Below are 26140 nucleotides of genomic sequence, written 5' to 3'. Positions count from 1 at the left end.
AAGGGATCTTCATTGGAGCTTGAAATATTGGGTTCTCGTAAAATTAGTTCTCCACTATTTACTACACGAACATCGGCAGAAGTTGCAAAGGGAGATTTATCCTCTGAAATGTTTGTGGGATCTTTAGTAGTTTTTGGTTCACTTGCAATGGCTTCTTCAAATATTATTTCCACTTCTGCCTCACTACTTCCATTTCTTCCACAGTCTACTGAATTCTGTAGATGATCAGGCACGAAAATATCAAATTCTTTTTAGAATACTTAAAATTCTGTCTTTGCTTTTGACTGAACACAGCAGCTTCCCAGAATAGATGTACTCAAGAACACAAAACAGTTCTTCAAAGCTCAGATCAATTGAGATGCAGACATCTAGGTCTAACTCACAATCAGGTAACAGGATGGAAAAGAACCGGCTGGCAGCAGCAAGAACACCTGTGTAAAATATTTTATGAAATCATTTCAAGAAATACAGCATTTTCTAAAATTTTGAACTTCATCCAATCATACTTCTGTTAGCACGGAGCTTGTTTTGTAAGCTGTGTTGTTCATTATTGTCATCTGGAGACTGGCAAAAAAATGTAACATCCTGAAACATAAAAAAATTCAGAGAATCAACGAGACAGACTAAAGAGGAAATTGGCAAAATAAGGTGGTGTATATAATACACACAGCACACAAAGCTTGCAAAATCTCATTGTTTAAAAATAATGGAAAATCTAATTGTTGAGAAACAGCCATAATCATGTCTTACAGTGAATTGTTCTTTTTTCCATCCATCCATCAACAAGAAATGATGCAGACATACTCCTGGTTAATTCCTACAATCTTAACTGGACCTTCACTACTCATTGTTTTTTTCCTTTTAGATGCCATTCCCATCCCGCAAAAGTGGCCTTTGTGAAAACGAAGAACACGCTAATAAAAAAAATCTTTATGTTCAAATATAGCGTTTTTTTTTCACAACCCAAACAGTTTCCACTAGCCACTACTAGAAGAGGTGAGGGGATAAGGATAACGAATTAACGATAGACGATAGCAACACTACAGTTAATCTATTGGGGACCCGGTATTTCATGTATTTGGAACATGGGGTGGTATCTTGTGGAAATCACCATGGAAGTTGCCAACGGCAAAGCGTGTCGCGGAACGTTTTCAATCCGAAAACATCATTATAACAAAGCCTTGCAGTTACCGTGTAAATTCTAATTTACGAATAATTTTCGAAAAAAGTAGCAATGTCATAAATGAACATTACGAGAAATTCAATAACGCATACGATCAATTCATAAGTAAATCAAAAAATTTGGGAATTCGATAAAAAAAACGGAAAATGTTATCGACGTGGTCCGGCTAGCGACGTGCACGGGACCTATTTAGTTCGTATAATGTAATGCAAAAATTTTTTATGCACTAGAAAAATTGATTGATGTGTACAAACAATACGTGTATACAGCTCATAAATTAAAACTTACCCGTAAAATAGAAAAGTAATAAAAAAAAATAAAAACTGCGGAATTGTTGTAAAACTTGCAGCATGATGTTTTCGGATCTGGAATCAAGGTATTTAAAGGTTCTGTGTACGATTATTGGATGTGTGGGGTGGATGTGTAAGGGATACATGTTATAAGATAGCCGCTGTATCTCGGGCATAGCATACCCATATCGGTCGCCGAATCGAATCGATACACAACGTATCTGCCCCACACAGTCAACACTGTCGTTGACACTTTTGAAAGGTACGACTAAATTATTTTTTTATTAAGTAGATATGGAGAAACTAACTAATTGAACTAAATGTTAAATTAGTTTTGCACTTAGAGGCATTTTAGCTTTCTTGGCTGGTGCTGGATTTTGCTTGGATGAATCGCATTTAGAACTCTGAAAAAAATAAAAATAAATACCATCGGAAGCAAAAGAACACAACAGATTAAGTTTTGGTATTACATCTTGTTTATGTTTCCTATTTTGCTCGGCGACTGGCCTCTCCGGAGTAATGGATGCAAATACAAAATTGGAACCGACCCTTGGTGCCTGAACAGGTAACACGGATTTCATCAACGATGCAATTTCTGATAAATCTTTTTCACGACGTGGTCCGGCTAGCGACGTGCACGGGACCTATTTAGTTCGTATAATGTAATGCAAAAATTTTTTATGCACTAGAAAAATTGATTGATGTGTACAAACAATACGTGTATACAGCTCATAAATTAAAACTTACCCGTAAAATAGAAAAGTAATTAAAAAAAATAAAAACTGCGGAATTGTTGTAAAACTTGCAGCATGATGTTTTCGGATCTGGAATCAAGGTATTTAAAGGTTCTGTGTACGATTATTGGATGTGTGGGGTGGATGTGTAAGGGATACATGTTATAAGATAGCCGCTGTATCTCGGGCATAGCATACCCATATCGGTCGCCGAATCGAATCGATACACAACGTATCTGCCCCACACAGTCAACACTGTCGTTGACACTTTTGAAAGGTACGACTAAATTATTTTTTTATTAAGTAGATATGGAGAAACTAACTAATTGAACTAAATGTTAAATTAGTTTTGCACTTAGAGGCATTTTAGCTTTCTTGGCTGGTGCTGGATTTTGCTTGGATGAATCGCATTTAGAACTCTGAAAAAAATAAAAATAAATACCATCGGAAGCAAAAGAACACAAGAGATTAAGTTTTGGTATTACATCTTGTTTATGTTTCCTATTTTGCTCGGCGACTGGCCTCTCCGGAGTAATGGATGCAAATACAAAATTGGAACCGACCCTTGGTGCCTGAACAGGTAACACGGATTTCATCAACGATGCAATTTCTGATAAATCTTTTTCACGACGTGGTCCGGCTAGCGACGTGCACGGGACCTATTTAGTTCGTATAATGTAATGCAAAAATGTTTTATGCACTAGAAAAATTGATTGATGTGTACAAACAATACGTGTATACAGCTCATAAATTAAAACTTACCCGTAAAATAGAAAAGTAATAAAAAAAATAAAAACTGCGGAATTGTTGTAAAACTTGCAGCATGATGTTTTCGGATCTGGAATCAAGGTATTTAAAGGTTCTGTGTACGATTATTGGATGTGTGGGGTGGATGTGTAAGGGATACATGTTATAAGATAGCCGCTGTATCTCGGGCATAGCATACCCATATCGGTCGCCGAATCGAATCGATACACAACGTATCTGCCCCACACAGTCAACACTGTCGTTGACACTTTTGAAAGGTACGACTAAATTATTTTTTTATTAAGTAGATATGGAGAAACTAACTAATTGAACTAAATGTTAAATTAGTTTTGCACTTAGAGGCATTTTAGCTTTCTTGGCTGGTGCTGGATTTTGCTTGGATGAATCGCATTTAGAACTCTGAAAAAAATAAAAATAAATACCATCGGAAGCAAAAGAACACAACAGATTAAGTTTTGGTATTACATCTTGTTTATGTTTCCTATTTTGCTCGGCGACTGGCCTCTCCGGAGTAATGGATGCAAATACAAAATTGGAACCGACCCTTGGTGCCTGAACAGGTAACACGGATTTCATCAACGATGCAATTTCTGATAAATCTTTTTCACTTCTGCGTAAAAAAGATCCGCATCTCACCTATAAAATGAAAAGTAGGAAAGTATATAAGCGCTGATCTCTACAATGTGTTAAGCACTTTGTAAAAGTAACCTACAGTGGTCACAATGTTCGCCTTAGAATGCGTTGACTGCTTGGCGTTGGCAGTAGCAGCGGAGGAATCGCCTTCTGTAATTTGATTAATGGTTTTGGAAGCAGTGTTGATTTTCACCATTTTAGTTTGCCGGCTCATAACCAATGGCACTTCTTTATTCGTTTCCTGTACACCAAATGTTTGGCGGCAAAAATGGTTGATTAGTAAACTGAAAACATTTTACGTCGTTGGACGATCACCTGTTGCGACTTTTGTTGCAGGAGCCATTTTTCTCTATCACTGTGAATTTTTCTCCATGTGAGATCATCCTGTTCTTCAGCAGCTTCATCTTCTTCATCTTCTTGATTTTTTGGACGGGCACCGTCTCCTCAGTATTTTCACCATCAGCCTGTTTCCACCGAAATTGTCTTTGCCTTCCACCGCCATCAGAATGCAAATCTCCATCTTCGAGAAAAAGCTCTTGAAAAAGTCGAACTTCACGCTGGTCTTGATCAAGCATTGTCTTCATATGGGCTCTTCCAACTTGCTCACGAACTTCGTTTTCATCAATATCCTCCTTATCGCCTTCCTCCTCTTCCCAGTCATCCATTTCGTCTTCTCGTTCGTCACCGCTGCCAACTTCGGAACCGGACAGTTCAGCCTCGTCTTCAAAAAACTCAGTCAGACCTCTAAATTCTCGTTCCTCTTCATGCATTTCCTCTTCTTCGACAAACGAATGGTTTTCATCGATAGTTTCATCTTCGTCATCTGACAGACAAACACGGGCCCTTTTTTCACCTTTGACAGTGATTTTTCTCCATCCTCTAAAAAAAGAAGGCACAGTTCCAGGTTCATCAGCGTCATTTTCAGAAACGAATTTTGGGAGAGCACTACTGGAGCCATCTTCCTCGTCATCCTCATCATTCATTGGAATTATTCTTGCGAACGGCTTAACTTCTTCATCAGATTCGTCATCTGCATTTTCAGTCAAACTACTTATTTGCGTGTCTCTTCCAGAAAGTGAATCTACATGGTAAAATAAGTTAGCTAAGCATACAACGAAAAAAACAAATCTTCGACACAACTTACCAGGGAATTTTCCCGAGCAGAGGGCCAATAGTTCTTCGACGTTTGAGGTTTCATTGTTTTGTGTGCACTTCAACTTAGGAATAATATCTTCTTCTTCAGCACTATCACTCACGTCCAGGTTTGGAGTGAGATCCTCAAATGAACTAGAACATCCGATTCCCTGAAACATTAAAATTGCATTACAAAATGAAATTAACGCGCCAATTAAGATATTTACTTTCAAACTAGGCTTCACATCCGATCTTAGGGTAGATGTACTTTGATCTAAACACGAATCCAGCTTTTTTGCAGCTACTTCAAAGTTGAGCGGAGGTTCAAAACCATTACTTTGATCGTCAGACTGGTTAGATGTTTGTACTGCTGATTTACTTTTGACTTCATCATTTTCTTCGTAACCAAGAGAATCTTCTTGGTCTTGATCTTCGGGATCTTGGTCACTGTCTTCAGTCTCTTCCTCAACAAATGTAATTTTCTTCTTTTTCCCTTTTTTAGTGCGCTCAAAGTCGTACTGCCAAGAATCTGGGCAGGGAACTGCAGCGTAACGGTCTGCCTATCCGGTATTTGCTGAATAGTCCATTCATCTTCTACACTACTTCTATGCACATCACAATTACTTAGCGATGGGTTATCTTGAGGTTCAACCGCTACAATCTCTGACGATACGATACTTTCAAGCGTTTCTTCCAGCGAAGTGGGTTGGTTGGTGACTACGGTGAAGACCGGATCTTTATGTCTGGAGATTTCCGGTTCAACAATGGTTTCAGTAACATTGGTGTTTGAATTCAGAATAGCCATTTTTGATCCACAATGAGTTTTACTTTTGTTGCTATACATCTTATGACTGTTTGAGAATTTTTCTGGAAGCTTTTCTTCATACTGGAAGGGATCTTCATTGGAGCTTGAAATATTGGGTTCTCGTAAAATTAGTTCTCCACTATTTACTACACGAACATCGGCAGAAGTTGCAAAGGGAGATTTATCCTCTGAAATGTTTGTGGGATCTTTAGTAGTTTTTGGTTCACTTGCAATGGCTTCTTCAAATATTATTTCCACTTCTGCCTCACTACTTCCATTTCTTCCACAGTCTACTGAATTCTGTAGATGATCAGGCACGAAAATATCAAATTCTTTTAGAATACTTAAAATTCTGTCTTTGCTTTTGACTGAACACAGCAGCTTCCCAGAATAGATGTACTCAAGAACACAAAACAGTTCTTCAAAGCTCAGATCAATTGAGATGCAGACATCTAGGTCTAACTCACAATCAGGTAACAGGATGGAAAAGAACCGGCTGGCAGCAGCAAGAACACCTGTGTAAAATATTTTATGAAATCATTTCAAGAAATACAGCATTTTCTAAAATTTTGAACTTCATCCAATCATACTTCTGTTAGCACGGAGCTTGTTTTGTAAGCTGTGTTGTTCATTATTGTCATCTGGAGACTGGCAAAAAATGTAACATCCTGAAACATAAAAAAATTCAGAGAATCAACGAGACAGACTAAAGAGGAAATTGGCAAAATAAGGTGGTGTATATAATACACACAGCACACAAAGCTTGCAAAATCTCATTGTTTAAAAATAATGGAAAATCTAATTGTTGAGAAACAGCCATAATCATGTCTTACAGTGAATTGTTCTTTTTTCCATCCATCCATCAACAAGAAATGATGCAGACATACTCCTGGTTAATTCCTACAATCTTAACTGGACCTTCACTACTCATTGTTTTTTTTCCTTTTAGATGCCATTCCCATCCCGCAAAAGTGGCCTTTGTGAAAACGAAGAACACGCTAATAAAAAAATCTTTATGTTCAAATATAGCGTTTTTTTTTCACAACCCAAACAGTTTCCACTAGCCACTACTAGAAGAGGTGAGGGGATAAGGATAACGAATTAACGATAGACGATAGCAACACTACAGTTAATCTATTGGGGACCCGGTATTTCATGTATTTGGAACATGGGGTGGTATCTTGTGGAAATCACCATGGAAGTTGCCAACGGCAAAGCGTGTCGCGGAACGTTTTCAATCCGAAAACATCATTATAACAAAGCCTTGCAGTTACCGTGGAAATTCTAATTTACGAATAATTTTCGAAAAAAGTAGCAATGTCATAAATGAACATTACGAGAAATTCAATAACGCATACGATCAATTCATAAGTAAATCAAAAAAATTTGGGAATTCGATAAAAAAAACGGAAAATGTTATCGACGTGGTCCGGCTAGCGACGTGCACGGGACCTATTTAGTTCGTATAATGTAATGCAAAAATGTTTTATGCACTAGAAAAATTGATTGATGTGTACAAACAATACGTGTATACAGCTCATAAATTAAAACTTACCCGTAAAATAGAAAAGTAATAAAAAAATAAAAACTGCGGAATTGTTGTAAAACTTGCAGCATGATGTTTTCGGATCTGGAATCAAGGTATTTAAAGGTTCTGTGTACGATTATTGGATGTGTGGGGTGGATGTGTAAGGGATACATGTTATAAGATAGCCGCTGTATCTCGGGCATAGCATACCCATATCGGTCGCCGAATCGAATCGATACACAACGTATCTGCCCCACACAGTCAACACTGTCGTTGACACTTTTGAAAGGTACGACTAAATTATTTTTTTATTAAGTAGATATGGAGAAACTAACTAATTGAACTAAATGTTAAATTAGTTTTGCACTTAGAGGCATTTTAGCTTTCTTGGCTGGTGCTGGATTTTGCTTGGATGAATCGCATTTAGAACTCTGAAAAAAATAAAAATAAATACCATCGGAAGCAAAAAGAACACAACAGATTAAGTTTTGGTATTACATCTTGTTTATGTTTCCTATTTTGCTCGGCGACTGGCCTCTCCGGAGTAATGGATGCAAATACAAAATTGGAACCGACCCTTGGTGCCTGAACAGGTAACACGGATTTCATCAACGATGCAATTTCTGATAAATCTTTTTCACGACGTGGTCCGGCTAGCGACGTGCACGGGACCTATTTAGTTCGTATAATGTAATGCAAAAATTTTTTATGCACTAGAAAAATTGATTGATGTGTATAAACAATACGTGTATACACTATACAGCTCATAAATTAAAACTTACCCGTAAAATAGAAAAGTAATAAAAAAAAATAAAAACTGCGGAATTGTTGTAAAACTTGCAGCATGATGTTTTCGGATCTGGAATCAAGGTATTTAAAGGTTCTGTGTACGATTATTGGATGTGTGGGGTGGATGTGTAAGGGATACATGTTATAAGATAGCCGCTGTATCTCGGGCATAGCATACCCATATCGGTCGCCGAATCGAATCGATACACAACGTATCTGCCCCACACAGTCAACACTGTCGTTGACACTTTTGAAAGGTACGACTAAATTATTTTTTTATTAAGTAGATATGGAGAAACTAACTAATTGAACTAAATGTTAAATTAGTTTTGCACTTAGAGGCATTTTAGCTTTCTTGGCTGGTGCTGGATTTTGCTTGGATGAATCGCATTTAGAACTCTGAAAAAAATAAAAATAAATACCATCGGAAGCAAAAGAACACAACAGATTAAGTTTTGGTATTACATCTTGTTTATGTTTCCTATTTTGCTCGGCGACTGGCCTCTCCGGAGTAATGGATGCAAATACAAAATTGGAACCGACCCTTGGTGCCTGAACAGGTAACACGGATTTCATCAACGATGCAATTTCTGATAAATCTTTTTCACGACGTGGTCCGGCTAGCGACGTGCACGGGACCTATTTAGTTCGTATAATGTAATGCAAAAATGTTTTATGCACTAGAAAAATTGATTGATGTGTACAAACAATACGTGTATACAGCTCATAAATTAAAACTTACCCGTAAAATAGAAAAGTAATAAAAAAAATAAAAACTGCGGAATTGTTGTAAAACTTGCAGCATGATGTTTTCGGATCTGGAATCAAGGTATTTAAAGGTTCTGTGTACGATTATTGGATGTGTGGGGTGGATGTGTAAGGGATACATGTTATAAGATAGCCGCTGTATCTCGGGCATAGCATACCCATATCGGTCGCCGAATCGAATCGATACACAACGTATCTGCCCCACACAGTCAACACTGTCGTTGACACTTTTGAAAGGTACGACTAAATTATTTTTTTATTAAGTAGATATGGAGAAACTAACTAATTGAACTAAATGTTAAATTAGTTTTGCACTTAGAGGCATTTTAGCTTTCTTGGCTGGTGCTGGATTTTGCTTGGATGAATCGCATTTAGAACTCTGAAAAAAATAAAAATAAATACCATCGGAAGCAAAAGAACACAACAGATTAAGTTTTGGTATTACATCTTGTTTATGTTTCCTATTTTGCTCGGCGACTGGCCTCTCCGGAGTAATGGATGCAAATACAAAATTGGAACCGACCCTTGGTGCCTGAACAGGTAACACGGATTTCATCAACGATGCAATTTCTGATAAATCTTTTTCACGACGTGGTCCGGCTAGCGACGTGCACGGGACCTATTTAGTTCGTATAATGTAATGCAAAAATGTTTTATGCACTAGAAAAATTGATTGATGTGTACAAACAATACGTGTATACAGCTCATAAATTAAAACTTACCCGTAAAATAGAAAAGTAATAAAAAAAAATAAAAACTGCGGAATTGTTGTAAAACTTGCAGCATGATGTTTTCGGATCTGGAATCAAGGTATTTAAAGGTTCTGTGTACGATTATTGGATGTGTGGGGTGGATGTGTAAGGGATACATGTTATAAGATAGCCGCTGTATCTCGGGCATAGCATACCCATATCGGTCGCCGAATCGAATCGATACACAACGTATCGCCCCACACAGTCAACACTGTCGTTGACACTTTTGAAAGGTACGACTAAATTATTTTTTTATTAAGTAGATATGGAGAAACTAACTAATTGAACTAAATGTTAAATTAGTTTTGCACTTAGAGGAATTTTAGCTTTCTTGGCTGGTGCTGGATTTTGCTTGGATGAATCGCATTTAGAACTCTGAAAAAAATAAAAATAAATACCATCGGAAGCAAAAAGAACACAACAGATTAAGTTTTGGTATTACATCTTGTTTATGTTTCCTATTTTGCTCGGCGACTGGCCTCTCCGGAGTAATGGATGCAAATACAAAATTGGAACCGACCCTTGGTGCCTGAACAGGTAACACGGATTTCATCAACGATGCAATTTCTGATAAATCTTTTTCACGACGTGGTCCGGCTAGCGACGTGCACGGGACCTATTTAGTTCGTATAATGTAATGCAAAAATTTTTTATGCACTAGAAAAATTGATTGATGTGTACAAACAATACGTGTATACAGCTCATAAATTAAAACTTACCCGTAAAATAGAAAAGTAATAAAAAAAAATAAAAACTGCGGAATTGTTGTAAAACTTGCAGCATGATGTTTTCGGATCTGGAATCAAGGTATTTAAAGGTTCTGTGTACGATTATTGGATGTGTGGGGTGGATGTGTAAGGGATACATGTTATAAGATAGCCGCTGTATCTCGGGCATAGCATACCCATATCGGTCGCCGAATCGAATCGATACACAACGTATCTGCCCCACACAGTCAACACTGTCGTTGACACTTTTGAAAGGTACGACTAAATTATTTTTTTATTAAGTAGATATGGAGAAACTAACTAATTGAACTAAATGTTAAATTAGTTTTGCACTTAGAGGCATTTTAGCTTTCTTGGCTGGTGCTGGATTTTGCTTGGATGAATCGCATTTAGAACTCTGAAAAAAATAAAAATAAATACCATCGGAAGCAAAAGAACACAACAGATTAAGTTTTGGTATTACATCTTGTTTATGTTTCCTATTTTGCTCGGCGACTGGCCTCTCCGGAGTAATGGATGCAAATACAAAATTGGAACCGACCCTTGGTGCCTGAACAGGTAACACGGATTTCATCAACGATGCAATTTCTGATAAATCTTTTTCACGACGTGGTCCGGCTAGCGACGTGCACGGGACCTATTTAGTTCGTATAATGTAATGCAAAAATGTTTTATGCACTAGAAAAATTGATTGATGTGTACAAACAATACGTGTATACAGCTCATAAATTAAAACTTACCCGTAAAATAGAAAAGTAATAAAAAAAAATAAAAACTGCGGAATTGTTGTAAAACTTGCAGCATGATGTTTTCGGATCTGGAATCAAGGTATTTAAAGGTTCTGTGTACGATTATTGGATGTGTGGGGTGGATGTGTAAGGGATACATGTTATAAGATAGCCGCTGTATCTCGGGCATAGCATACCCATATCGGTCGCCGAATCGAATCGATACACAACGTATCTGCCCCACACAGTCAACACTGTCGTTGACACTTTTGAAAGGTACGACTAAATTATTTTTTTATTAAGTAGATATGGAGAAACTAACTAATTGAACTAAATGTTAAATTAGTTTTGCACTTAGAGGCATTTTAGCTTTCTTGGCTGGTGCTGGATTTTGCTTGGATGAATCGCATTTAGAACTCTGAAAAAAATAAAAATAAATACCATCGGAAGCAAAAGAACACAACAGATTAAGTTTTGGTATTACATCTTGTTTATGTTTCCTATTTTGCTCGGCGACTGGCCTCTCCGGAGTAATGGATGCAAATACAAAATTGGAACCGACCCTTGGTGCCTGAACAGGTAACACGGATTTCATCAACGATGCAATTTCTGATAAATCTTTTTCACGACGTGGTCCGGCTAGCGACGTGCACGGGACCTATTTAGTTCGTATAATGTAATGCAAAAATGTTTTATGCACTAGAAAAATTGATTGATGTGTACAAACAATACGTGTATACAGCTCATAAATTAAAACTTACCCGTAAAATAGAAAAGTAATAAAAAAAAATAAAAACTGCGGAATTGTTGTAAAACTTGCAGCATGATGTTTTCGGATCTGGAATCAGGGTATTTAAAGGTTCTGTGTACGATTATTGGATGTGTGGGGTGGATGTGTAAGGGATACATGTTATAAGATAGCCGCTGTATCTCGGGCATAGCATACCCATATCGGTCGCCGAATCGAATCGATACACAACGTATCTGCCCCACACAGTCAACACTGTCGTTGACACTTTTGAAAGGTACGACTAAATTATTTTTTTATTAAGTAGATATGGAGAAACTAACTAATTGAACTAAATGTTAAATTAGTTTTGCATTAGAGGCATTTTAGCTTTCTTGGCTGGTGCTGGATTTTGCTTGGATGAATCGCATTTAGAACTCTGAAAAAAATAAAAATAAATACCATCGGAAGCAAAAGAACACAACAGATTAAGTTTTGGTATTACATCTTGTTTATGTTTCCTATTTTGCTCGGCGACTGGCCTCTCCGGAGTAATGGATGCAAATACAAAATTGGAACCGACCCTTGGTGCCTGAACAGGTAACACGGATTTCATCAACGATGCAATTTCTGATAAATCTTTTTCACGACGTGGTCCGGCTAGCGACGTGCACGGGACCTATTTAGTTCGTATAATGTAATGCAAAAATTTTTTATGCACTAGAAAAATTGATTGATGTGTACAAACAATACGTGTATACAGCTCATAAATTAAAACTTACCCGTAAAATAGAAAAGTAATAAAAAAAAATAAAAACTGCGGAATTGTTGTAAAACTTGCAGCATGATGTTTTCGGATCTGGAATCAAGGTATTTAAAGGTTCTGTGTACGATTATTGGATGTGTGGGGTGGATGTGTAAGGGATACATGTTATAAGATAGCCGCTGTATCTCGGGCATAGCATACCCATATCGGTCGCCGAATCGAATCGATACACAACGTATCTGCCCCACACAGTCAACACTGTCGTTGACACTTTTGAAAGGTACGACTAAATTATTTTTTTATTAAGTAGATATGGAGAAACTAACTAATTGAACTAAATGTTAAATTAGTTTTGCACTAGAGGCATTTTTAGCTTTCTTGGCTGGTGCTGGATTTTGCTTGGATGAATCGCATTTAGAACTCTGAAAAAAATAAAAATAAATACCATCGGAAGCAAAAAGAACACAACAGATTAAGTTTTGGTATTACATCTTGTTTATGTTTCCTATTTTGCTCGGCGACTGGCCTCTCCGGAGTAATGGATGCAAATACAAAATTGGAACCGACCCTTGGTGCCTGAACAGGTAACACGGATTTCATCAACGATGCAATTTCTGATAAATCTTTTTCACTTCTGCGTAAAAAGATCCGCATCTCACCTATAAAATGAAAAGTAGGAAAGTATATAAGCGCTGATCTCTACAATGTGTTAAGCACTTTGTAAAAGTAACCTACAGTGGTCACAATGTTCGCCTTAGAATGCGTTGACTGCTTGGCGTTGGCAGTAGCAGCGGAGGAATCGCCTTCTGTAATTTGATTAATGGTTTTGGAAGCAGTGTTGATTTTCACCATTTTAGTTTGCCGGCTCATAACCAATGGCACTTCTTTATTCGTTTCCTGTACACCAAATGTTTGGCGGCAAAAATGGTTGATTAGTAAACTGAAAACATTTTACGTCGTTGGACGATCACCTGTTGCGACTTTTGTTGCAGGAGCCATTTTTCTCTATCACTGTGAATTTTTCTCCATGTGAGATCATCCTGTTCTTCAGCAGCTTCATCTTCTTCATCTTCTTGATTTTTTGGACGGGCACCGTCTCCCTCAGTATTTTCACCATCAGCCTGTTTCCACCGAAATTGTCTTTGCCTTCCACCGCCATCAGAATGCAAATCTCCATCTTCGAGAAAAAGCTCTTGAAAAGTCGAACTTCACGCTGGTCTTGATCAAGCATTGTCTTCATATGGGCTCTTCCAACTTGCTCACGAACTTCGTTTTCATCAATATCCTCCTTATCGCCTTCCTCCTCCTCCCAGTCATCCATTTCTTCTTCTCGTTCGTCACCGCTGCCAACTTCGGAACCGGACAGTTCAGCCTCGTCTTCAAAAACTCAGTCAGACCTCTAAATTCTCGTTCCTCTTCATGCATTTCCTCTTCTTCGACAAACGAATGGTTTTCATCGATAGTTTCATCTTCGTCATCTGACAGACAAACACGGGCCCTTTTTTTCACCTTTGACAGTGATTTTTCTCCATCCTCTAAAAAAGAAGGCACAGTTCCAGGTTCATCAGCGTCATTTTCAGAAACGAATTTTGGGAGAGCACTACTGGAGCCATCTTCCTCGTCATCCTCATCAGCCATTGGAATTATTCTTGCGAACGGCTTAACTTCTTCATCAGATTCGTCATCTGCATTTTCAGTCAAACTACTTTTTTGCGTGTCTCTTCCAGAAAGCGAATCTACATGGTAAAATAAGTTAGCTAAGCATACAACGAAAAAAACAAATCTTCGACACAACTTACCAGGGAATTTTCCCGAGCAGAGGGCCAATAGTTCTTCGACGTTTGAGGTTTCATTGTTTTGTGTGCACTTCAACTTAGGAATAATATCTTCTTCTTCAGCACTATCACTCACGTCCAGGTTTGGAGTGAGATCCTCAAATGAACTAGAACATCCGATTCCCTGAAACATTAAAATTGCATTACAAAATGAAATTAACGCGCCAATTAAGATATTTACTTTCAAACTAGGCTTCACATCCGATCTTAGGGTAGATGTACTTTGATCTAAACACGAATCCAGCTTTTTTGCAGCTACTTCAAAGTTGAGCGGAGGTTCAAAACCATTACTTTGATCGTCAGACTGGTTAGATGTTTGTACTGCTGATTTACTTTTGACTTCATCATTTTCTTCGTAACCAAGAGAATCTTCTTGGTCTTGATCTTCGGGATCTTGGTCACTGTCTTCAGTCTCTTCCTCAACAAATGTAATTTTCTTCTTTTTTCCTTTTTTAGTGCGCTCAAAGTCGTACTGCCAAGAATCTGGGCAGGGAACTGCAGCGTAACGGTCTGCCTATCCGGTATTTGCTGAATAGTCCATTCATCTTCTACACTACTTCTATGCACATCACAATTACTTAGCGATGGGTTATCTTGAGGTTCAACCGCTACAATCTCTGACGATACGATACTTTCAAGCGTTTCTTCCAGCGAAGTGGGTTGGTTGGTGACTACGGTGAAGACCGGATCTTTATGTCTGGAGATTTCCGGTTCAACAATGGTTTCAGTAACATTGGTGTTTGAATTCAGAATAGCCATTTTTGATCCACAATGAGTTTTACTTTTGTTGCTATACATCTTATGACTGTTTGAGAATTTTTTCTGGAAGCTTTTCTTCATACTGGAAGGGATCTTCATTGGAGCTTGAAATATTGGGTTCTCGTAAAATTAGTTCTCCACTATTTACTACACGAACATCGGCAGAAGTTGCAAAGGGAGATTTATCCTCTGAAATGTTTGTGGGATCTTTAGTAGTTTTTGGTTCACTTGCAATGGCTTCTTCAAATATTATTTCCACTTCTGCCTCACTACTTCCATTTCTTCCACAGTCTACTGAATTCTGTAGATGATCAGGCACGAAAATATCAAATTCTTTTTAGAATACTTAAAATTCTGTCTTTGCTTTTGACTGAACACAGCAGCTTCCCCAGAATAGATGTACTCAAGAACACAAAACAGTTCTTCAAAGCTCAGATCAATTGAGATGCAGACATCTAGGTCTAACTCACAATCAGGTAACAGGATGGAAAAGAACCGGCTGGCAGCAGCAAGAACACCTGTGTAAAATATTTTTATGAAATCATTTCAAGAAATACAGCATTTTCTAAAATTTTGAACTTCATCCAATCATACTTCTGTTAGCACGGAGCTTGTTTTGTAAGCTGTATTTGTTCATTATTGTCATCTGGAGACTGGCAAAAAAATGTAACATCCTGAAACATAAAAAAATTCAGAGAATCAACGAGACAGACTAAAGAGGAAATTGGCAAAATAAGGTGGTGTATATAATACACACAGCACACAAAGCTTGCAAAATCTCATTGTTTAAAAATAATGGAAAATCTAATTGTTGAGAAACAGCCATAATCATGTCTTACAGTGAATTGTTGTTTTTCCATCCATCCATCAACAAGAAATGATGCAGACATACTCCTGGTTAATTCCTACAATCTTAACTGGACCTTCACTACTCATTGTTTTTTTTCCTTTTAGATGCCATTCCCATCCGCAAAAGTGGCCTTTGTGAAAACGAAGAACACGCTAATAAAAAAAATCTTTATGTTCAAATATAGCGTTTTTTTTTCACAACCCAAACAGTTTCCACTAGCCACTACTAGAAGAGGTGAGGGGATAAGGATAACGAATTAACGATAGACGATAGCAACACTACAGTTAATCTATTGGGGACCCGGTATTTCATGTATTTGGAACATGGGGTGGTATCTTGTGGAAATCACCATGGAAGTTGCCAACGGCAAAGCGTGTCGCGGAACGTTTTCAATCCGAAAACATCATTATAACAAAGCCTTGCAGTTACCGTGTAAATTCTAATTTACGAATAATTTTCGAAAAAAGTAGCAATGTCATAAATGAACATTACGAGAAATTCAATAACGCATACGATCAATTCATAAGTAAATCAAAAAATTTGGGAATTCGATAAAAAAAAAACGGAAAATGTTATCGACGTGGTCCGGCTAGCGACGTGCACGGGACCTATTTAGTTCGTATAATGTAATGCAAAAATGTTTTATGCACTAGAAAAATTGATTGATGTGTACAAACAATACGTGTATACAGCTCATAAATTAAAACTTACCCGTAAAATGAAAAGTAATAAAAAAAATAAAAACTGCGGAATTGTTGTAAAACTTGCAGCATGATGTTTTCGGATCTGGAATCAAGGTATTTAAAGGTTCTGTGTACGATTATTGGATGTGTGGGGTGGATGTGTAAGGGATACATGTTATAAGATAGCCGCTGTATCTCGGGCATAGCATACCCATATCGGTCGCCGAATCGAATCGATACACAACGTATCTGCCCCACACAGTCAACACTGTCGTTGACACTTTTGAAAGGTACGACTAAATTATTTTTTTATTAAGTAGATATGGAGAAACTAACTAATTGAACTAAATGTTAAATTAGTTTTGCACTTAGAGGCATTTTAGCTTTCTTGGCTGGTGCTGGATTTTGCTTGGATGAATCGCATTTAGAACTCTGAAAAAATAAAAATAAATACCATCGGAAGCAAAAGAACACAACAGATTAAGTTTTGGTATTACACCTTGTTTATGTTTCCTATTTTGCTCGGCGACTGGCCTCTCCGGAGTAATGGATGCAAATACAAAATTGGAACCGACCCTTGGTGCCTGAACAGGTAACACGGATTTCATCAACGATGCAATTTCTGATAAATCTTTTTCACGACGTGGTCCGGCTAGCGACGTGCACGGGACCTATTTAGTTCGTATAATGTAATGCAAAAATTTTTTATGCACTAGAAAAATTGATTGATGTGTACAAACAATACGTGTATACAGCTCATAAATTAAAACTTACCCGTAAAATAGAAAAGTAATAAAAAAAATAAAAACTGCGGAATTGTTGTAAAACTTGCAGCATGATGTTTTCGGATCTGGAATCAAGGTATTTAAAGGTTCTGTGTACGATTATTGGATGTGTGTGGTGGATGTGTAAGGGATACATGTTATAAGATAGCCGCTGTATCTCGGGCATAGCATACCCATATCGGTCGCCGAATCGAATCGATACAAACGTATCTGCCCCACACAGTCAACACTGTCGTTGACACTTTGAAAGGTACGACTAAATTATTTTTTTATTAAGTAGATATGGAGAAACTAACTAATTGAACTAAATGTTAAATTAGTTTTGCACTAGAGGCATTTTAGCTTTCTTGGCTGGTGCTGGATTTTGCTTGGATGAATCGCATTTAGAACTCTGAAAAAAATAAAAATAAATACCATCGGAAGCAAAAGAACACAACAGATTAAGTTTTGGTATTACATCTTGTTTATGTTTCCTATTTTGCTCGGCGACTGGCCTCTCCGGAGTAATGGATGCAAATACAAAATTGGAACCGACCCTTGGTGCCTGAACAGGTAACACGGATTTCATCAACGATGCAATTTCTGATAAATCTTTTCACTTCTGCGTAAAAGATCCGCATCTCACCTATAAAATGAAAAGTAGGAAAGTATATAAGCGCTGATCTCTACAATGTGTTAAGCACTTTGTAAAAGTAACCTACAGTGGTCACAATGTTCGCCTTAGAATGCGTTGACTGCTTGGCGTTGGCAGTAGCAGCGGAGGAATCGCCTTCTGTAATTTGATTAATGGTTTTGGAAGCAGTGTTGATTTTCACCATTTTAGTTTGCCGGCTCATAACCAATGGCACTTCTTTATTCGTTTCCTGTACACCAAATGTTTGGCGGCAAAAATGGTTGATTAGTAAACTGAAAACATTTTACGTCGTTGGACGATCACCTGTTGCGACTTTTTGTTGCAGGAGCCATTTTCTCTATCACTGTGAATTTTTCTCCATGTGAGATCATCCTGTTCTTCAGCAGCTTCATCTTCTTCATCTTCTTGATTTTTTGGACGGGCACCACCGTCTCCTCAGTATTTTCACCATCAGCCTGTTTCCACCGAAATTGTCTTTGCCTTCCACCGCCATCAGAATGCAAATCTCCATCTTCGAGAAAAAGCTCTTGAAAAAGTCGAACTTCACGCTGGTCTTGATCAAGCATTGTCTTCATATGGGCTCTTCCAACTTGCTCACGAACTTCCGTTTTCATCAATATCCTCCTTATCGCCTTCCTCCTCCTCCCAGTCATCCATTTCGTCTTCTCGTTCGTCACCGCTGCCAACTTCGAACTGGACAGTTCAGCCTCGTCTTCAAAAACTCAGTCAGACCTCTAAATTCTCGTTCCTCTTCATGCATTTCCTCTTCTTCGACAAACGAATGGTTTTCATCGATAGTTTCATCTTCGTCATCTGACAGACAAACACGGGCCCTTTTTTCACCTTTGACAGTGATTTTTCTCCATCCTCTAAAAAAGAAGGCACAGTTCCAGGTTCATCAGCGTCATTTTCAGAAACGAATTTTGGGAGAGCACTACTGGAGCCATCTTCCTCGTCATCCTCATCAGCCATTGGAATTATTCTTGCGAACGGCTTAACTTCTTCATCAGATTCGTCATCTTCATTTTCAGTCAAACTACTTTTTTGCGTGTCTCTTCCAGAAAGCGAATCTACATGGTAAAATAAGTTAGCTAAGCATACAACGAAAAAACAAATCTTCGACACAACTTACCAGGGAATTTTCCCGAGCAGAGGGCCAATAGTTCTTCGACGTTTGAGGGTTTCATTGTTTTTGATATTGCAACTTCAACGAATAATATCTTCTTCTTCAGCACTATCACTCACGTCCAGGTTTGGAGTGGAGATCCTCAAATGAACTAGAACATCCGATTCCTGAAACATTAAAATTGCATTACAAAATGAAATTAACGCGCCAATTAAGATATTTACTTTCAAACTAGGCTTCATCCGATCTTAGGGTAGATGTACTTTGATCTAAACACGAATCCAGCTTTTTTGCAGCTACTTCAAAGTTGAGCGGAGGTTCAAAACCATTACTTTGATCGTCAGACTGGTTAGATGTTTGTACTGCTGATTTACTTTTGACCTTCATCATTTTCTTCGTAACCAAGAGAATCTTCTTGGTCTTGATCTTCGGGATCTTGGTCACTGTCTTCAGTCTCTTCCTCAACAAATGTAATTTTCTTCTTTTTCCCTTTTTTAGTGCGCTCAAAGTCGTACTGCAAGAATCTGGGCAGGGAACTGCAGCGTAACGGTCTGCCTATCCGGTATTTTGCTGAATAGTCCATTCATCTTCTACACTACTTCTATGCACATCACAATTACTTAGCGATGGGTTATCTTGAGGTTCAACCGCTACAATCTCTGACGATACGATACTTTCAAGCGTTTCTTCCAGCGAAGTGGGTTGGTGTTGGTTATCAACTAACACACTTTGAGTAAACTGTAGCAAAAGGAATCTGTGTATTACTCTCAAGAGTACCATACGCCACACCGTCTTGTCTACGTACAAGAAAATTCTGGATTACCCCTTCTCTCCCTGTGCAGCGTTGCCGCTCTTCCCAGTTTGTTGCCTTGTTATATTCAACCATATTCAACACCTCCCCTCAAACTGAGGAAACACAGGACATGAAGACAATACAATGACATCAATACAAAGTATGCTGGAAAGATACCGATCCTTGTGTCAAATCCTTATGTTCGACAATCCTGGCGACCATAACTTACATCATACATAATCAAAGAAGACAACAACACACAAAAAAAACTTAACACGAAATCCAAAGGCTCGCCCTGTGTCCGCCTTTACAGAGCGCCTACATCACTAACACCAATCTTGTCACGAAGGTATTTGAAACGTGGAGCAGGCAGGGGCTTCGTGAAGGTGTCTGCTAGTTGTTCCTGGGTGCTCACATAGCTGGTGTTTATTACTCCGTTAGTTTGGGCTTCTCTGATGTACCAATATCGGATGGCGATATGCTTCATTTTCCGATGCATTTCCTGGTTGTATGCTACTTTAATTGCCCCTTGATTATCACAGAATAATGTGATGGGACCAGGGTTTCCTTGCCCGATCTCCTCCAGCAGTGACTTGATCCAAGTTCCCTCTTTGGCCGCTTCACTTCCGGCAACAAATTCCGCCTCGGTTGTAGAGGTGGCTGTGCATTCCTGCTTTCGGCTGAACCATGAGATAGGCCCACCATTTAGGAGAAAGATGCATCCTGATGTTGACTTTCTGTCGTCATGATCTCCGCCATAGTCAGCATCAGTGAATCCCAGCGCTCCTTGTTCTTTTGTTGAGGAGAAGATTCCCCCATAATCCTTGGTTCCGGCAAGATAACGAATAATGCGTTTGACAGCAATCCAGTGTTGAGGCCCTGGGTTCTGATTGAACCGTGCTACTTTGCTCACAGCATAAGCAATATCAGGCCGTGTCGTGGTTGAGAGATACAGAAGAGCTCCAACTGCGCTCTGATACGGAACTTCCTTCATTTTTCTTCTTCCTCTTTGTTTTTAGGGACATAGCAGAACTGAGATGTAGACCCGGCTCAACAGGAATCACTTTTGGGTGACAGCTTTCCATTTTAAATCTTGCCACAAGATCGTCCACAAAATCGGGTTGGGAGAGGCTCAGCGTGCGTGTCTTCTGTCTCGTTTGATTGTGAGACCCAGGAATCGGCCTACAGGAAGAGTCCTCCAGCTCAAACTTTTTCTTGAGATATGTCACAAAGTCGTCCAGTGCCTTGTTATTGGTTCCACATACAATAGCGTCATCAACGAAGAACAGGGCCGCCATCCATTCCTCCCTTGAAGACGGAAGTAAAGACACAGATCATGCTGAGAGCGAGTGAGGCCATATGTAACTACTAGCGTCTTTAGCTCCATATTCCATACTCCCGGGGGCCTGTTTCAGTCCGTAGATACTCTTTATCAACCGGCAGACATCAGCCTCACGGCCAGCAAACCACATAGCCTTCCGGCTGGCACATGTAGACTTCCTCCTCAAGACGTCCATAGGAGACGCCGTCTTCACATCTGGTTGGATGACGCTAAGATCACACAGGCAAAGAGCTAGGATAATCCGAAGAGTGGATAGTCTGACAACCGGAGCTAATGAATAGGAAACGAATATGAAACAAATTACAAATTAAAATTAATTGGATAACAAACCGAATGTTTCATTATAGTCCAGTCCAGCCCGCTGAGAGCAGCCAAGGGCCACGAGCCGGGCAGCTTGTAGCGCTCAGCAACTCCATCATAGCCAGGCTTGAGCTCAAAATCCACTTGCTTTTGATAGGCTTGCGTCCTGGTGGTGGTGGGACGAGTTCCCACGTCTCATTCTGTAAAGTGAGTTAAGTTCGTCTTCGACGGCAGTCTTCCAGAGAGGTCCTTGCGGTGATGAGGAGGGGCGCTCCAAAGTGATGTTTAGTTTGCCAGTAAATTTTTCTTTTCTGGCTGATCAGTCGATGTTCGATGTCCAGGTGCTGTAGCATGATATCCACGGTAGAGAAGATATTTTCTGATGGCCTTGCAGTTCTCAGGGACCGGCGGAGGTGACCTACTGGATCAGCAACTGGCTCAAAACCATGGAAAAATTCATCCTCCGTTTTCTCCATTCGTTTCATTTAAATCAGCCTCCCTAGTCCATCTATGACGGGATCATTTGGTTGGGAAGCTCCATCATCGGCCCCCATGTTCATCAGATTGATCCGTAGGAATCTGTTCGTCCAGCAGAGACTCAGGCATCTGTTCATCAGGTGACAATGGAAGAAGTGGTAGTATTCCCGCTCTTGTGAGCTCAGAAGAGTTTTTTCATGGTTGAGGTTTTCTTCAAATACAACATCTCTGCTGGTGATGATTTTCTGGTCACCGGATCCATATCTTGTACACTTTGGATGAATCGCCATATCCTACCATGATTCCTTCCGTAGCCTTCGGGTCAAGTTTCCTTCGTTTTCATCCGGTATATGCGTAAAAGCTGGTGAACCAAATGTCCTCAAGTGTCGACACGTCCGGTTCCTTTCCATGCCAGAGTTCAAAGGTGTTATTTTCCCAGTACTAGAAATCACCCTGTTCTGAACATAAGCTGCACATAGGACTGCCAATCCCCAGAGTTCCAGGGAACTTTCTTCCCGTACATCTGGCTCCGTGCTGACTCGATCATCGTCCTATTTGTTCTTTCAGCAACTCCGTTCAGTTGAGTGTATAAGGCGGAGTGACTTGATGAGTGATTCCAGCTTTGGCCAGCCAATTCTCAAAATCCTTGCTGCAATATTCACCTCCTCCATCAGAGCGAAGGATCTTTGTTTCTCGTCAGTCTCAGCCTTCATCTTTGCATTGAACTTCATGAATGCTTCAAGGGACCTCAGATTTTCGTTTTCAGCAGTTGGATATCAAAAAAGCTCGAGAAATCATCCTTAAATGTCACAAAAAACCTTAAAAGCAAAAAAGAAAAAATGAAAAAAATTTGTTGTGATAAAATTACACAATGATTCAAAAACCTTGCTCCGCTTGGTGTGCATATTTGGATGGGGCTACACACATCAAGTGGACTATATCTCAACGTGTGTTCCTCTAGTGCGGGTAGACAAGAAGATGTACGTGACATTTTCCCCAGGAGACATCCTCGGCAGTGGGTAGAGAGATGAAGCTTGTCATTGAAAGGGCAGAGTCCAGCGGCACTCCCCAATGTTGCCATCCTTAGGACAGTCTTGTGGTTGAGGTGGCCAAACATTGATGCCATAAGGAGAGAGAGGCAACGAGCAGCAGAGAGTGCCCTTTCAACAGTATGGTGATTCTCCTTTGCTTGGATGTTGAGTTGATATAAAGGTTTTCTTTCCTTCTCGCTTCCCTTCATGATGACGACATCGTCTTGAGAGGAAAGAAACAGTGTCGTCGTCCGAAGACTACTTTGAGGCCTGCATCAGTCGCCGTACCAATCGAGTAAAGATTAGTACCTAATCCAGGGACGTTGAAGGACTCCTCTCATCTTTCCGTGCAGATTTTCACCATTCACTGTAGGTAAGAATAACATCTCCTTGCCCTGCTACAGTGAGACTTGATCTCCCTATACCAGAGACAGACCATTTCTCTGGTCAGTGGTATTACAAAGTTGGTCAGAAGTGCCCTATTGTCCGTCATGTGCTGAGTAGCACCTGGTCAGCGTACCATGTTGACGGCTTTTGACTTCGCGATCCGTCGAGGATGTATATGTACCCCTTTCGTTCTTTTTGGTAGTCCTTTTCATCTCTGCTGTCGTCACGGCGATGTCTGTCTTTGTCTCTCTGGTCTCTGCTATGATCACTATCTCTTCTGTCGTTCCGATCAAAACGTTTCCTTTTTCGGTCTGCTTCGTCTTCCTCTTTTTCACGCCGGCGTTTGTATTTACGACATTGAGCTCTGACATGCGTTGTCGATTTGCACTCCCAGCATTCCTTCGTTGCGCCAGACTGTTGATGAGAAGGACGGCCTCGTTTTCCACGATCGAACTGGGTCAGGTAGAGGCACGTTCTCTTGATTCTTCATTATGTGGTTCAGCGCCGTTTTTATTCTTACTGAAATGCTGCATCAGGAGTTGATCGTTTTTCTTCATCATTTCTCATGCTCTTGTCAGGTGTAATGAGACGGGTCGTGAGCCTTTAGAGTCTTCTGAGCGACGGGTGTACTTTCCCAAGCAAGCCAAAGACACGGAATTCTGCAGGTAGTGACATGAGGGCTTTTGCCATTATTTGTTCGTCATAATGGCTATGTTGAGGCTCTTCAGACGAAATGCAATTTGCTCTAGTTCTGTCAAAAAACTTGAGACACTCTGGCCTTGCCTAAAGGTGCACCCATAAAACTTGGTCCACAATAATGGTATGCTATCAGCGGCAGCTTCTTCATACTCAGATTCTAGTTTGATCCACATCTCTCTGGCTGAGTTGCAGGTCATCAGGATTCGTGATTGTTCTTCCTTTAATGGCTCGAATATGTTCTGCATTGCCCTGGTTTGCGTTGCCCTCTCACATTGTCACAATGTGGAGGAAAAGCACAGCTTTCTACTCAGTTCTTCACATTCTCTCAATGCCGAATCCCTCTCACATTGTCATAATGTGGAATCCCTCTCATATCATCGATATGGAAGAAAACACTAAACTGTCTTGTAGATGTTCACTCAGACCACAGCAAAGGAAAGAAAAAAATACTGACAACATAGTCTCATGGCCTTGCTGTACAATTTCCATCAACACATAACTAGCAAGAAACACAACAAAGAATAATAACTGTTTCTTACCACATCAGGTTTTTGTTCAGTCCCGTCAACAATTCCCCAGAGCTCATCACTTTGTAGTGCCAATTTCATCCCGAACTTCCATGATTCGTAGTTTCTGCCATCAAGGCACCATCCAACATGGCGGCGTCCATCCTTTTCCATCGCCGAAGATCAGTTCAATTCACTTTTCCGAACTAAAAAAACACGGAACGAAAGAAAAAAATATAGCTACGCGTATAGCTGGGCCATAACCTGTTGGTTATCAACTAACTTACTTTGAGTAAACTGTAGCAACAGGAATCTGTGTATTACTCTCAAAAGTACCATACGCCACCCGTCTTGTCTACGTACAAGAAAATTCAAGTTACCCCTTCTCTCCCTGTGCAGCGTTGCCCGCTCTTGTTTGTTGCCTTGTTATATTCAACCATATTCAACAGTTGGTTGGTGACTACGAGTGAAGACCGGATCTTTATGTCTGGAGATTTCCGGTTCAACAATGGTTCAGTAACATTGGTGTTTGAATTCAGAATAGCCATTTTTGATCCACAATGAGGTTTACTTTTGTTGCTATACATCTTATGACTGTTTGAGAATTTTTCTGGAAGCTTTTCTTCATACTGGAAGGGATCTTCATTGGAGCTTAAATATGGGTTCTCGTAAAATTAGTTCTCCACTATTTACTACACGAACATCGGCAGAAGTTGCAAAGGGAGATTTATCCTCTGAAATGTTTGTGGATCTTTAGTAGTTTTTGGTTCACTTGCAATGGCTTCTTCAAATATTATTTCAACTCTGTCTCACTACTCTCATTTCTTCCACAGTCTACTGCAATTCTGTAGATGATCAGGCACGAAAATATCAAATTCTTTTAGAATGCTTAAAATTCTGTCTTTGCTTTTGACTGAACACAGCAGCTTCCCAGAATAGATGTACTCAAGAACACAAAACAGTTCTTCAAAGCTCAGATCAATTGAGATGCAGACATCTAGGTCTAACTCCACAATCAGGTAACAGGATGGAAAAGAACCGGGCTGGCAGCAGCAGAGAACACCTGTGTAAAATATTTTATGAAATCATTTCAAGAAATACAGCATTTTCTAAAATTTTGAACCTCATCCAATCATACTTCTTGTTAGCACGGAGCTTGTTTTGTAAGCTGTGTTGTTCATTATTGTCATCTGGAGACTGGCAAAAAAATAAACATCCTGAAACATAAAAAATTCAGAGAATCAACGAGACAGACTAAAGAGGAAATTGGCAAAATAAGGTGGTGTATATAATACAGCACAACACAAAGCTTGCAAAATCTCATTGTTTAAAATAATGGAAAATCTAATTGTTGAGAAACAGCCATAATCATGTCTTAAGTGAATTGTTCTTTTTCTTCATCCATCCATCAACAAGGAATGATGCCCGGAACATACTCCATGGTTAATTCCTACAATCTTAACTGGACCTTCACTACTCATTGTTTTTTTCCTTTTAGATGCCATTCCCATCCCGCAAAAGTGGCCTTTGTGAGGAACGAAAGAACACGCTAATAAAAAAATCTTTATGTTCAAATATAGCGTTTTTTTCCACAACCCAA

General features: G+C 39.4%; 1 protein-coding gene, 3 long non-coding RNA genes and 2 pseudogenes across 4 annotated transcripts; all 6 read right to left on the bottom strand.

Annotated features, from left to right (window-relative positions):
- Positions 1-351: 351 nt before the first annotated feature.
- LOC123467715 lies at positions 352-1037 on the bottom strand. Its single transcript, XR_006641839.1, has 3 exons — positions 751-1037; positions 507-585; positions 352-431 (listed from the first exon to the last, which is right to left on the bottom strand). It is a non-coding gene; the product is annotated as an uncharacterized LOC123467715 (long non-coding RNA).
- Positions 1038-3581: 2544 nt separating this feature from the next.
- On the bottom strand, positions 3582-4267 carry LOC123467714. Its single transcript, XR_006641838.1, has 3 exons — positions 3924-4267; positions 3688-3849; positions 3582-3611 (listed from the first exon to the last, which is right to left on the bottom strand). It is a non-coding gene; the product is annotated as an uncharacterized LOC123467714 (long non-coding RNA).
- A 395-nt stretch (positions 4268-4662) lies between these two features.
- Positions 4663-6478, bottom strand: LOC123467723. Its single transcript, XM_045167526.1, has 5 exons — positions 6466-6478; positions 6138-6215; positions 4970-6062; positions 4753-4912; positions 4663-4689 (listed from the first exon to the last, which is right to left on the bottom strand). The coding sequence occupies exons 1-3, from the start codon at positions 6476-6478 to the stop codon at positions 5044-5046; spliced, it is 1110 nt and encodes a 369-aa protein (XP_045023461.1). The 3' UTR covers positions 4663-4689; positions 4753-4912; positions 4970-5043.
- Positions 6479-12854: 6376 nt separating this feature from the next.
- On the bottom strand, positions 12855-14927 carry LOC123467722 (annotated as a pseudogene).
- A 387-nt stretch (positions 14928-15314) lies between these two features.
- LOC123467699 lies at positions 15315-15562 on the bottom strand. The gene is made up of 2 exons (XR_006641830.1): positions 15522-15562; positions 15315-15445 (listed from the first exon to the last, which is right to left on the bottom strand). It is a non-coding gene; the product is annotated as an uncharacterized LOC123467699 (long non-coding RNA).
- Positions 15563-21132: 5570 nt separating this feature from the next.
- On the bottom strand, positions 21133-24745 carry LOC123467721 (annotated as a pseudogene).
- Positions 24746-26140: the final 1395 nt, after the last annotated feature.

Source organism: Daphnia magna, unplaced genomic scaffold (genome assembly GCF_020631705.1).
Source record: "Daphnia magna isolate NIES unplaced genomic scaffold, ASM2063170v1.1 Dm_contigs216, whole genome shotgun sequence".
NCBI lineage: Eukaryota > Metazoa > Arthropoda > Branchiopoda > Diplostraca > Daphniidae > Daphnia > Daphnia magna.
This window is presented reverse-complemented; position numbering and strand designations above follow the sequence as displayed.